The sequence below is a fragment of the Argopecten irradians genome, chromosome 9 (assembly GCF_041381155.1).
Source record: "Argopecten irradians isolate NY chromosome 9, Ai_NY, whole genome shotgun sequence".
Lineage (NCBI taxonomy): Eukaryota > Metazoa > Mollusca > Bivalvia > Pectinida > Pectinidae > Argopecten > Argopecten irradians.
Genome location: NC_091142.1, coordinates 23,388,895 through 23,403,229, shown reverse-complemented (window position 1 = coordinate 23,403,229; position 14,335 = coordinate 23,388,895). Strand labels below are relative to the sequence as shown.

At 38.0% G+C, this 14,335-nt stretch overlaps 1 protein-coding gene across 1 annotated transcript; it reads left to right on the top strand.

Annotated features, from left to right (window-relative positions):
• Positions 1 to 10,202: 10,202 nt before the first annotated feature.
• Positions 10,203 to 13,481, top strand: LOC138330646 (trichohyalin-like). The gene is made up of 6 exons (XM_069278196.1): positions 10,203 to 10,253; positions 10,980 to 11,393; positions 11,555 to 11,821; positions 12,102 to 12,304; positions 12,543 to 12,648; positions 13,284 to 13,481. Exons 1-6 carry the CDS (start codon positions 10,203 to 10,205, stop codon positions 13,479 to 13,481), a joined length of 1,239 nt encoding a protein of 412 aa, XP_069134297.1.
• Positions 13,482 to 14,335: the final 854 nt, after the last annotated feature.

Here is a 14,335-nt window from a genome sequence, read left to right as displayed (position 1 = left end):
TAAACTTAACAAAAATCAAAAGGTTTAACACCATCTTGGTTTTTTTCACAGTATTTTCCACCAGGTTCAAAGCGTTTTGGCATTCTATTAAGTCAACGACAACGTCACTACTTCTAATAACGTTTTTATACAAATGCATCGACTTGAGAGTAATGTATTCAAATGAAATGTTATTTAAGGAACTTTATTATGCTCACCAAATATCGATTATGAAGTTTTCTATGAACATTACCGAGTCAATTTTGTAACTGTTCCGTGTAAAAGAAAGTCAGATCGAATCTTAATAAACTGGTGACACATTTGAACTCTCTTCACCATAGGTAATGACTAATGCATCTGCTGTGGTCAACGGTCAATTCAATGTCTTTTGTACAATTTGACAGATAAACATCATTGTAGATACACCGCACAAAAATTAGCAATAGCGAACAGCTTGAAAGCTACCAAACAAAAAAGGAAGAATGCGAGAATATTAAAGAAAAAGAATTCATTGTTAAACTGATTGGATAGAAATTGTATTGCCCAATCAAAGTAAGCATTTACTCTAATCCGGAAGATATTATCCCATCATGTTCCACAACGAAACAGAAGGTCATCGTCGGATTCAGGGGCAAGGAAATAATGAACCAGTCGAATTTCTTTAAATCATGAAATGGTGCCCGATTGGTAACATGTAATCACTCACGTGGCGAGGTGATAGATCATTAGCAAACAAGTACAGAAAAAATGGACCGTTCTCACCTAATAGATATCGGTGGTATTGATCTTGTACAAATTATCAATGGTATAAGGCACACTAACCACAAATCACCTGACACCACTGAACTCCCTTCTCGGGTTACATATTAATTCGCCTATATCACACTTCCGTCGACTTCGTGTACACTCCATCGGCTATTTGCAGGTCTCGCAAATTCTACAGATATAAATTAGACGTGTCAGAAAGACAGTTAATGCTAGGTTGGTATAGTAAAACGCTATCTGTAATTGCCTTATTGATAAAAGACTCATAAATACTCAGTTGACTTTCTACGTCTCTAAATTGATGTGAAGATCTACGGGACAACTTCAAACGTATGTTTACCTCAGCGACAAATACCATGTACTTTAAGTGCAATTTAAAGTTTCTGTGAGACGAGGGGATTCTCGGTTACTTTCCGATAACAAAGCGTACAGTTGACATGGATTTAACTGCATTTGTTCAAAAGTCTAGTGTTTGAAAACGTTTTAAATGATAAGGTTCAGTAACGAGCGGTAAATGGGATATTTTCTGACTATTGCAAAATAAATATTTGTCAATATAATCGTGCTGTTTGCGTTTTATTCAAACCACTAATCATAAACAAATAAAAGGAAATAATCTGTACTCCGTCCGACACTGACAGATTGCATTTTCTTTTCTCAAACTAGCATTAAAATCCGTTTAAATTGATATGTTGAATAAAGCCAATTCGTTTAAGTCAACAACACTCGACATAAATTGATTTTTGTTTTGTTTTAGAGATGTGTTCCATACTAATGAACAGAACTCGGTCTAATTCAACAGAAAAAGTCAATACAATCATTTTGAATTATTGTTGTTTTGGTGGTTATTATGTTTTAGCGTTTGTAGCACAGGAAATACTGCGATAAAATACGCGTTATTTCTTATGGCTCTCGCCCTTGTGAGGTTGGCTCAGGGTTCTGTCCCTTGGCTGAGACAAACCAAAGTCTATAAAAGTGGTAGTTTCTTGCTTAGCGCTAAGCATACAAGGAGTATGAGGACTGGTTCGTCTGTTGTCAGTATAATGTGGCCGGGTGGGGCACTAAAATATCCATTATCCATTGCGAAAACATGAGTATCCTCATGAGGAGCCAAGTGAATACACCTTTTCAACAAAATTTAAATTCATTCAAATATATTGAATCGTTATCCTCTTTATTATTTTCTTGGTATTCTTTGTTTTTACTTAAGCTGCCTTTCTGACTGGTGGATTCTTTTTTTCATACCACAATGATTAAATAAAATCCGAGATTGTCTCCAAAAGCCAACGTTATCGTAACGTCAAAATAGGAAAAATAGAAAAATTGACGTTGTGTATTGATTTGGGGAAAAAATCCCTTTGAAAATCAATGGAATCGCACGTGTAAACACGTATTTTGTTTAAGCAATTAGTCTGGAAAATTAATTATAAGCATTGATGTCATTATTTTTAATACAAGTATCATCGAGTTGTGAAGTCAATTTTGTTAGCAACGTCTTGTGAGAATCACACGGCTCAGTTTCACACAGTTTGCAAAAAGAATTTTTTATACCTCGTTGACATAAATAGTGACATCAATGCTTAAATGGAAGCTACATATCCAAACATTTAACTCACTTCTAAAAAATTATGAAAATTGACCGAAAACTGAATAAAAATTGCCTTCTTCGTGACTTCGTATCTTCTGACCGATTCCTATGATTGGCTTTTTTCATTTGATGAATGACCTTTTTGACCTTTGTAGACACATATTCCGTTATAAATTGGTCCTCGTGTACACTCTGTGCTCATTCAGGGTATAACTTAAAACCTTCGAGGATATCGCTCTGTCACGTCAGATAGAAGATTGAGTCGTATCATCAGAACCTTTGGAACTATCGAACACATCAATCCTACGGTCAGTTTGTGGTCAATCCCATGGTCAGTTTTTGGTCAGTGAAAGGCTGATAGTATCAATAAATCACGTCATTGAGTCCACATTCGTCTTAGAAACTGCTAAGACTATAATATTGTGAGATTCTATTCATTATGCCAATAACAAAATATACTAATACTGAATCGTAAATGAATAATCATTGGATGCAACAAACATTGAAATCTGAAAAAAACCGTTTGGTTGAGATATATCTTTAAATTAATGCCTAAAGCCTTCTACTGTTATAACAGGTATATGTCGCACATCGCCAAAGACACCCAACAAGCAAATTGTATAGTGACAATTGAGTAGTCCAATTGACCCACTCCTTTTACCCTGGAGTGGACACTACCACAGGCACAGTAGACAAAAATCCAGAGTCTTCCTCACATGGGCGAGCACTCACCTAAAGGCCATACGAGAGGCAATGTCAAGGGGAACGTAGGAAGAATGACGTCAGTTGGAAAGAGATCCTAAATTTAGTCGCACTTTACGGACAATTTTAGGCGACAGTCCGTTATTTCTCCAGTTGTTTATATCAGTACGTTCATCTAACAAACTAACGTGATCCCATATGGTTCAGGGTATTTATATAAACCAGGAACATTAGGAATTTATATAGAATTCCAAGCAATTGTATTATGTATTATGTTCTTGGCTGTGTACAGGTGTCCTCATCGATTGAGTAAGGCAACACAGCATGGCGTCGTTCAGGGACAGTATTATGAAAGTGTTAATTTGTAATTTCTTTTTTTTGTATTATCTCCTTTTTATAATTATTAAAATAAAAAAACAACACTTTTTATGTTAAAGAGATCGGTGAATTTATTATTGCATCGCTCAAACTATAATCAAAATGAACCTCAGACGTCGTTTTCAGTTTATATTGTTTTTGATTTGTGCGATAAATCATTGTTCAAACTATTGACATTCTTGAATTGTATAACATAAATTTGAGGAAACTAAAAATAGATTTATCAGGTTGATATGTCAATATCGAATGTCTTCTCATGATATGAGAAAACTGGAAATTTGAAACATACTTAATATGTATATATATCTAAATGGGACGAGGATGGAAATGGAACAATATCACATGTAATCATGGATTGATAGAGGTTTAATGTAACATGTAAGGCTATTTCAGTCTGGCATTGTGATGTAATACATACTGGTTTCAAGTTGCTATGTGTAACCAATATGTACATTACTGAAACAATAAACCAGAAGCCGACTCAGCTACTCGACAGATACTCTATTCAAAGTTTTAATGAAATTGGATGTGCAATAGAATACTGGTTCCGCGAAAGGTCCGCGGCAGATTCCTGTTCTGTGAATGTCCAATAAATTCTAAACTAGTTCCTGTAATCTGAGGTTTTCTAACTAGATAGATGGAAGTATATTGGCACTGTCTCGCTTGGAATATCCATTTACGTACTTATTTCTGATCTATCTATAAATAACAAACATTAGAAATGTACCGCATCTTAAGTATTTTCACTTTTTATTGATACGCTATAGTGTTACATTGCGAATATTCGCATGGGAAGAATACATGTATTTCCTTTCACATTATGATACAATTTTATCTCAGCATTATTTTAACAAAAAGTAAATTAATACCTTAGTGTGTATTTTAGACTACCTTTTGAAATGTTTCGTCATTCTTAAATAGCGACATGTCACATCCTAAACGCCCAAAATATAGCAGGCGGAATGATTAAACAAGAAGATGTATCTGAAAATACATCAGTTATAGATGCACAAAATTTGATGAAATTTTTGTGTTAACGTCATTAATTTATTTCGAAGAATTAAAACCATCGCACTATCGACAATTTTAGCCGACGAATGGTCTCTATAATACACAACCCGTTGCTGTGGAGATCATTCTGTGTTGTTTACGACCAGGGATTGTAATCAGGACACGTGTGTAAGACGGCCATCATCAATTGTTTGGCATTAAGACGGATTTTTTTTCACGGAGCGCGGAATCGATAACCAGATCAATCTCATCATGATATCACAGACACGTGTCCATTTAATACTATCAGAATAATTTGTCCGCGCCAGGAGTGGACGATCATTGTCCGGACTAGTAAGGACATCCGCATTTATCTAATTAACCCACATGTATGGGGTCAAAGGCATTGACACGCATTCCTGCATATTCGGCACGTTGGACCGTCAGTGTCTTCGAGCAAGTGGCAGCTCTGAAACTGCTATCAGTCAGTCGTTATTGCTCAGCGCCCAGCATTTTGGTAAAGAACGGCCTCTGCTTCATCTTTTGTTAAAAAAAATTGCTCAATATCATAGAGAATGACTTTATTTCCCCTACTGTCAGCAGACCTCTCCTGCTTAATGCTCACTATCAGGTTGTAGGACTTTGCTTCCCTTGTTTGCAGTTGTCGCCGCTACACGATTACCATTATGGAGTAGAACAAATTGCTTCCTTATACAGTAAACTGTGTTTAGTTGAATCTGAGTACCTTGGTATGCTTCCTCGAAATAGCTGCGTTTGACCATAGCATCGCAACAAATATTACTAGACAAATATCAACCTTACCGCAGCATATATCTTACAACAAATATCTTACTTTTGCACAAAGCAGGTCTTCTGTAAAGGACCATCTTGTCCGGGAATGCTTCTTGACACAACAGAAGTATGTGTGGTATTTTGTCAGGTTTTCTGGGTGTATAAAAACGAAAAATGTATTACAGCAAAATAAACGAATAACGAAAAGAGTGAGATACATATTTATACGAATTATATGTATTTTTTAAATTGCGATATCTCCAAAATGATGATAACTTAGATAACAGGCATATTATGTAATGAAAACAAATCAAACATAATTCAAAGTGAGCAATACCATATTTTGTTTTTGACAATAAATAAGCGTTGAATACCAAAGGAATTATGCCAAATACAAGTTATTCGAACATTATAATTGATTTATTCCTAAATATATATTTTATTTAAACAGATTGTTTTACACGTCTAAAACAATGGTTCTAACCAAAGAAAACAATGTTCGAAATTATCTAAGCATTACGAAGCACCATTCAGCAGTTTAATTAAAGGGTTACAAAAATACAGGACAAAAGGTAATAACATATCAGAATTTAAACAACCACAGAACTAGTATTTATGTTGGTTGGTATGTTCTACCAATCAAGAACATTCAGAATGATTAATTTCCTATTGAGATAATATACGAAAATGGCAGTTCATTAACCCAATAGAAGGACAATTACAAATATGACTCCTAAATAGACTCGAGCTCCTATAATTATTATATTATATCAAACATCTTAACATTTATGAATTACTGTAAAAAAAACTTAAATACGAATACGCTAATTCTATGATATTATATACCTTTTTATCAAAATGCGGTTCAAGGGGAACAACTGTTCAATGCCCGTCTCGTTGTATCTGTATAGCGAAGTTAAATAATGTATGAAAGACTAATTTCATGTCAAAAGTCATTAATTGTAAGCAAGAAGTTCATATATAATGCATACTATGATAACACCAATAGACACACAGACAGGAAAACTTGATATTCGAAATTCTTGCACATTTGTTAAGAACACACAAAATGGAATTTAGATTCATTTTAAAAAGAAAACAATATATTTTGTCAATTTAGAACATCATCTAAGGTCAATTTACAGTACATTACAACAGACGCTGAACAATATCGATTTATCAATAATCAATGAAAATTTTTATTGCTTTCCTTTCCTGTAGTTTTCATAAAAAATTAAATCTACAAGAATTAATTGCATAATAATGAAATATATGACGTCAGTCATATATCATTGTTTTGTGAATGTGATACAATAAAGGCTAAGAAAATCACATACACCATGATCATATCATGTGACGCTAGAGGTTAACGTCATTAAAAACAAAATACGATTTGTCTACAAAGAAACATTATCACATCCTCATATCGCATGGTACAGAAATCAGATGAAGTTGTTTCATCACTAGATCTATGCACGTCCCATAACCAGATCTTACGCCTTGAGTTGCCCTATAATTACCCCTGTGATGAAGTGATATGGCCGTCCAACGTAAACAGAGATCTTTATGATGTATTCAAAAAGAAATCTGCCTTTGTCATTGGCCAATAACATTATATGTGTGGATGTAATAAAAATGGAACCGGAGTCTGGTATTTTACGGAACTTCACATGTTGAGTAGTGAAAGAGAATACAGAGTAGTTCCGTATACCCGGTATGTAAACAGACAAAAATCGTCAAAATGTTTATGCGTTTTCCTTTTTGAGCTTTTCCCGACCTCAACACGATGTTTGTTGTTATATAAATACCGGGAGTTTTATCGATCAAATGTTTATGATATCATGGCATGAAACACTTGACTGAAAACCACGTAAAACATAAACTATTACCGTTGATATGAATAACAAGTGAATCAATTAGTTTATAACAAAAATGCTGAGGATACAGAATAGAAAGTAAAAAAGACAAACTTATTCAATATTTTCCTGAAGCAAATAGAACCAGACACAATAATTACTAAAACGTAGTATGAAGGTAACGATTAAAAATTATGTATTGTTTCGTTTAATATTTGTTTCCACTCATGTTCAAGCCTTGTGCTTTGTCTACATACATAAAAAATCAAGAGTGTCCGAGTCTGGATTCTTCCTAATATAAATATTTTAAGTTTCAGTTATCTTTGAGCCTCAACCTCTTGTTGAGTTAACGAAATTTCTGATATTTCGGATATTGACCTTAATAACTAATAATCTCATTTGAATCGAAATACAAGAACGCTCCCGACCAATCAGCGTAAGCACTGCCAGTTAGCTCTCAGAAAAAATGGCGAAGAGTTATATTCCAACAATGTAATTTTATTATCATCAAGTGAAACACATGTCTAATGGTGTTTCAGAACATCCCTGACATGTTTGGCAATTGTATAAACGTATTGATCACAACACATCGGAAATAACCATTAAAGTGTAAACAAAAAACTGGTTTGACACTTGTTTGTGTCCATCAAATTACATTAAATACAATGATTAAAAGTTAAATATGGAAACAAGAACCTTAATGGATTATTGACGTCATTAGTTTAATAGCGCACATTTATGTCGCTGATTTGTTTGGCGTCTTAAATTGCAATTTGCGATTTTCATAACGAAGTGCATTGTAATCCATTGCTAGTAAAATGTTAGATTCTGAATATATATTAGAACCGAGAGTATAAAAAAATGGCGATGAAAATCAATCAGTAATATATATAGGATCGACTAGGATATTTGAATCATGTGTTGGGGATGCAGTTTGGTATTATCTAGAGATCAGAAATCAACGATTTAAAATGCCTAAGCTTATCATTGATCTCCACTGCTTGCTTGTTTAGATATGTGTTATGGTTTTTATGAATCTCTTTTCCTTATAAGTGCAGTTATTGTTGGTATTTATTGGTACAATGTATCGTTTCGTTAATGAACACCAGAAATTAATTAACAAAATAAAACAGGGTAAATTTTTCCTAATACTTAAGAAAATTACGTTATCTGCGGAGGTGAATCACCTGACATGATTTTATTAATTACGACTATCATTAAATAGCACTACTTCCAAATCTTGTGAATCCTCAAAACCTACAAGCCCAGCACGTGTGTCTATTTTTAAAATGTATATCATCTATGTCTGATCCCATTTCATTACTTCGGACTGTGTTAATGATCCGATGAACTTCCATCGACGCCATGACGAGGGTAAAAGTTTTCTCCCCATGGTATGGCGTCTTTGGATAGGACGTAGTGTTTAATGTCGGAGGACGTGGTCATTCTATGCAGTCTTACAAGGATTAGTTGGCCATAATGCCTATCATTGCCCTGCTTGAACGCAAATAAAAAGTCGCCGACCAGGCATTTACAGTTATATTGATAGTAATATAAGCTTACCCTTAATGTTTGTTAAAGATGTTCCTGGGGGTCATTGTGGCGTGTAATAATTTATTTCTATTTCGTTAATTGTAGATAAGTTTTGGTAATATATATATTTCGCTGTTTTTGTTGGTGATTTTTTTATGATGGGATGAGGGGTGATAACATGAGAAAGTTATATCATTTATCATATGATAAGTAAAACATTTTGATTAAAGAGCTGTTTCGCAACATGTTCGACAAACATACATAGTATACGTCCACAACCATTTCATTCTTGAGTGTTCAGATAAAAGAACACGACAAAGATTATGAATCAACAATTCATTTAACAGCAGTTAATAACATATTCATGTGTGTTTGATGTTCTACATTTTCCTTTCAGGCCCGGACAAGTAACGAAGATTTGAACTGATAAAAAACTGGTACGAATTGTATAAAATACCACAGACAGCCGCAATCAAAGTTAGTCAAATGTTTGTATACTTGCTGAAATCACTTTGTATTCGCAGGTAATCGTTTAACAGCTGGAAAAACACATCCCACATTCTTTGGCCTCCTCTTTCGTTGCTAACTAATCTGTTTAGCAGTTTGTATAATAATCGCGATGACACTTGAATGGGGCTACAAAGGGAGAACTACTGAATAAAATACTACCATGGCTACTTACAGTTCCGAAGTTCTCCGATGTAGCACCGTGTTGGAAAATGAAAATAGTTTTGGGACATTGGGCAGATTTCAATAATTTCTTGTAATTTCATTTAAAAACGTCCCTGATTTTTTTTTATTTGGTATTTTAATTTCTTTGTATTTTTATGACGTTCTTAATATTCTATCCATGAGAACCTCTAAATAAATACGATTTTATATGTTTATAAGCGACATGCGAGTATCCGAATATCTTTACAAATTAATAATTCTAATATGCAGATTCAATACAGTTAAAAAAAGTCCGTGTGAAAAAAAGTGTTACAAACGTCAGTAAGGCATTAATAATTCCATATGTATATTATAAAAATTTGCATAGATGATTTAGGAAATGTTGATTCTCATAATTATGACCATACGTCACATTTGTAGCAAAAGCACGATGCAAACATTGGGTTTTCAACTTTAGCAGTTTTCAAATTTCCCGATTTTGCTTTAAGGATGTAAATTATATAATTCATCCATATCGCATTTTGGAATTTTTCGCAACCATAGCAATATCCGTGAAAATAGCCGTCTATACGGCATTTGAACTAACGAAATATTTGTTACACCAACCTTCATATTACAGTGTTTATGAGATAGGTCAGATGGGCATCATAATAAATGTAAATTACCTCTAGAACAGGTTTCATGTATGATGGTAGAAATTGTATATTGAAACCAACATTGAAATTTTGTCTTTTGATACAAAAATACCAAAACCTTTTTTGTTTTTACTGTTCCCCTGTAGAACCTTAGAAAACAAGTTTTGCACCATGTATTCCGGGGCTATGAAAGTTGCGTCAAACACGTGGATAGAATGTTAAAGGTAAGCAATAATTGGCGATGAAAATGAGGAAAGCAGAGTCTATTAAAAATGTTAAACCTGCTGTGTTGTTGTGTTTATTTTGTCGGGGATGGGATGTTACGTATACACACAGCAATTGGCAGACTCGCATGGTAATTGGGTAAATACCTATATACACCAAATGACATTTCGGTAGAGTCATGCTGAGATATATTTATCGAAACATTTGTAATGCCTTATCTGCTTCTTCTGACAACATGTCTTTGTTTTGTAATTACGTTGATAGACTATGAGATGTCTTCGGCTCCATGGCGAACAATTAGAGAAATATAAAGGCATTATCAAAGTTTAAACTGTGATATTTTGCACACCAGTAAACTACTTATTTGGTGCAGTTGAACATATTCTAGTTGATAAAAAGTGTGTATGCATCATGGCTGACCAATACGTAATACAATTGACTTGTAATTGGATGTGGAGTTACAAAATATGCGAAAACATGTACGGTTCAGACAAAAAGGTCTACCAATTTCAGAAGACAAAGTCACCAAATATCCATGTCATGATGTCTACTGATGCCTGTTGTATGTACTTATACCGTTAATTTGATGTAACTTTACAAGAAAATATATATTTAGTTATTTAACATAAGATGCGAATGTCGGTTGCATAGAAGAAGTAATGTATGAGATATATAAACCATTTCAAGGAACATCATTTAGTTGACATACAAAAGAAAATTATTTTTTAAACAATTGTCATTCAGAGAAGAGAAAAATAAAAAAAAATACATCCCTAGTCACGTTTGCAAACAGTTTTACTCCAGAAATCATAAATCATATTAATCTGACGAGTTCGACCCAATAACCGCCACAATACTTAAAAGCGCCCCACACTATATCGAGTGAAGAGTGAGGAGCGCCCCACACTAAAGCGAGTGAAGAGTGAGGAGCGCCCCACACTAAAGCGAGTGAAGAGTGAGGAGCGCCCCACACTAAAGCGAGTGAAGAGTGAGGCGCGCCCCACACTAAAGCGAGTGAAGAGTGAGGAGCGCCCCACACTAAATCGAGTGAAGAGTGAGGCGCGCCCCACACTATATCGAGTGAAGAGTGAGGAGCGCCCCACACTATATCGAGTGAAGAGTGAGGCGCGCCCCACACTAAAGCGAGTGAAGAGTGAGGAGCGCCCCACACTATATCGAGTGAAGAGTGAGGAGCGCCCCACACTATATCGAGTGAAGAGTGAGGAGCGCCCCACACTAAAGCGAGTGAAGAGTGAGGAGCGCCCCACACTATATCGAGTGAAGAGTGAGGAGCGCCCCACACTATAGCGAGTGAAGAGTGAGGAGCGCCCCACACTATATCGAGTGAAGAGTGAGGCGCGCCCCACACTAAAGCGAGTGTAGAGTGAGGAGCGCCCCACACTAAAGCGAGTGAAGAGTGAGGAGCGCCCCTCACTAAGAGAGTGAAGAGTGAGGAGCGCCCCACACTATATCGAGTGAAGAGTGAGGAGCGCCCCACACTATATCGAGTGAAGAGTGAGGAGCGCCCCACACTAAAGCGAGTGAAGAGTGAGGAGCGCCCCACACTAAATCGAGTGAAGAGTGAGGAGCGCCCCACACTATATCGAGTGAAGAGTGAGGAGCGCCCCACACTATATCGAGTGAAGAGTGAGGAGCGCCCCACACTATATCGAGTGAAGAGTGAGGAGCGCCCCACACTAAAGCGAGTGAAGAGTGAGGAGCGCCCCCACTAAGCGAGTGAAGAGTGAGGAGCGCCCTCACTAAAGCGAGTGAAGAGTGAGGAGCGCCCCACACTAAAGCGAGTGAAGAGTGAGGAGCGCCCCCACTAAAGCAGTGAAGAGTGAGGAGCCGCCCCACACTATATCGAGTGAAGAGTGAGGAGCGCCCCACACTATATCGAGTGAAGAGTGAGGAGCGCCCCACACTATATCGAGTGAAGAGAGTGAGGAGCGCCCCACTAGAGTGAAATGAGAGCCCCACACTAAGCGAGTGAAGAGTGAGGAGCGCCCCACACTAAAGCGAGTGAAGAGTGAGGGCGCCCCCACACTAAAGCGAGTGAAGAGTGAGGAGCGCCCCACACTAAAGCGAGTGAAGAGTGAGGCGCGCCCCACACTAAAGCGAGTGAAGAGTGAGGGCGCCCCACTAAAGCGAGTGAAGAGTGAGGGCGCCCCCACTAAAGCGAGTGAAGAGTGAGGAGCGCCCCACACTAAAGCGAGTGAAGAGTGAGGAGCGCCCCCACAAAGCGTGAAGAGTGAGGGCGCCCACACTAAAGCGAGTGAGAGTGAGGAGCGCCCCACACTAAAGCGAGTGAAGAGTGAGGAGCGCCCCACACTAAAGCGAGTGAAGAGTGAGGAGCGCCCCACTAAAGCGAGTGAAGGTGAGGCGCCCCACTAAAGCGAGTGAAGAGTGAGGGCGCCCCCACTAAAGAGTGAAGAGTGAGGCGCGCCCCACACTAAAGCGAGTGAAGAGTGAAGGAGAGAGGCCCCACACTAAACGAGTGAAGAGTGAGGCGCCCCCACTAAAGCGAGTGAGAGTGAGGCGCGCCCCCCGCCCCACTAAAGCGAGTGAAGAGTGAGGGCGCCCCTCAGAGAGTAAAGCGAGTGAAGAGTGAGGGCGCCCCACACTAAAGCGAGTGAAGAGTGAGGCGCGCCCCACACTAAAGCGAGTGAAGAGTGAGGCGCGCCCCCACTAAAGCGAGTGAAGAGTGAGGCGGCCCCCACTAAAGCGAAAGAGTGACCCCACTAAAGCGAGTGAAGAGTGAGGGCGCCCCACACTAAAGCGAGTGAAGAGTGAGAGCGCGCCCCACACTAAAGCGATGAAGTGAGGAGCGCCCCCACTAAACGAGTGAAGAGTGAGCGCGCCCCACACTAAAGCGAGTGAAGAGTGAGGCGCGCCCCACACTAAAGCGAGTGAAGAGTGAGGAGCGCCCCTCACTAAACGAGTGAAGAGTGAGGCGCGCCCACACTAAAACGAGTGAAGAGTGAGGCGCGCCCCTCACTAAAGCGAGTGAAGAGTGAGGAGCGCCCCACACTAAAGCGAGTGAAGAGTGAGGCGCGCCCCACACTAAAGCGAGTGAAGAGTGAGGAGCGCCCCTCACACTAAAGCGAGTGAAGAGTGAGGGCGCCCCTCACTAAAGCGAATGAAGAGTGAGGGTGCCCCTCACTAAAGCGAGTGAAGAGTGAGGAGCGCCCCACACTATATCGAGTGAAGAGTGAGGAGCGCCCCACACTATATCGAGTGAAGAGTGAGGAGCGCCCCACACTATATCGAGTGAAGAGTGAGGAGCGCCCCACACTATATCGAGTGAAGAGTGAGGAGCGCCCCACACTAAAGCGAGTGAAGAGTGAGGAGCGCCCCACACTATAGCGAGTGAAGAGTGAGGAGCGCCCCACACTATATCGAGTGAAGAGTGAGGAGCGCCCCACACTATATCGAGTGAAGAGTGAGGAGCGCCCCACACTATATCGAGTGAATAGTGAGGAGCGCCCCACACTAAAGTCAGCAAAAGTCACTTTATGCACTCCTTATCCTCACGACAATGGCAATATTGTATTTTTATAAACAAAAACACATACAAAATTACAGTACATAACACAGTATATATGTGCTCGGCTATACATGATGGAAATTGGTTAGAATTTGGTACTGTATATCTTAACATATAAAAACACCTTTTTGCTAGTGTTGTCAATTTCTCTTAGTAAATATAATTGGATAATTGATAAATAAGCCAGAAATATAGTAGTTAATGATGTCAATGTAAATAGTTTATCCACAAACAAAAACGTACAGAGAATTATAGTACAGAAATCACGTAATAAGTGCATGTGTTAATAGTCTGTTCATTGTTAACAGTGGTCAGAATAATCATGATTTTAAATTGAGATAACGATAGCCTTGTATAAAAAATTACAATTCATTACCTACTACATTAGCTCTTAATATTAACAATGTTACATTTTAATATTGAGCGCATGCCTTAACATAGCATGTGTTGTAGTTCCAATGTGGTATTATATACTTGCTTTATATTACTCGTGCAATGTAGATATGCGTATCTGTTATCTATATTGCTATCCCATCTATAGCGGTTGAGCGGTCAACGACTTCTGACTATAGAGTAATACGATATATTTGATATCAGAACATTTGTTTTTATCGTTTATGTGTGCTTACAGTGACATAATCAGATAAACGTTCAATATCGAGGCATCATCGCC

Excerpts from the sequence above, each read along its gene's own strand:
- LOC138330646 (XM_069278196.1), top strand. The coding sequence starts at position 10,203 with ATGGGATGTTACGTATACACACAGCAATTGGCAGACTCGCATGGTAAT. Across the intron at positions 11,822-12,101 it reads AGCGCCCCACACTAAAGCGA|CGAGTGAAGAGTGAGGAGCG; the intron begins GTGAAGAGTGAG and ends CCCCACACTAAG. Across the intron at positions 12,305-12,542 it reads CCCACTAAAGCGAGTGAAGA|AGTGAAGAGTGAGGCGCGCC; the intron begins GTGAGGAGCGCC and ends CCCCCACTAAAG.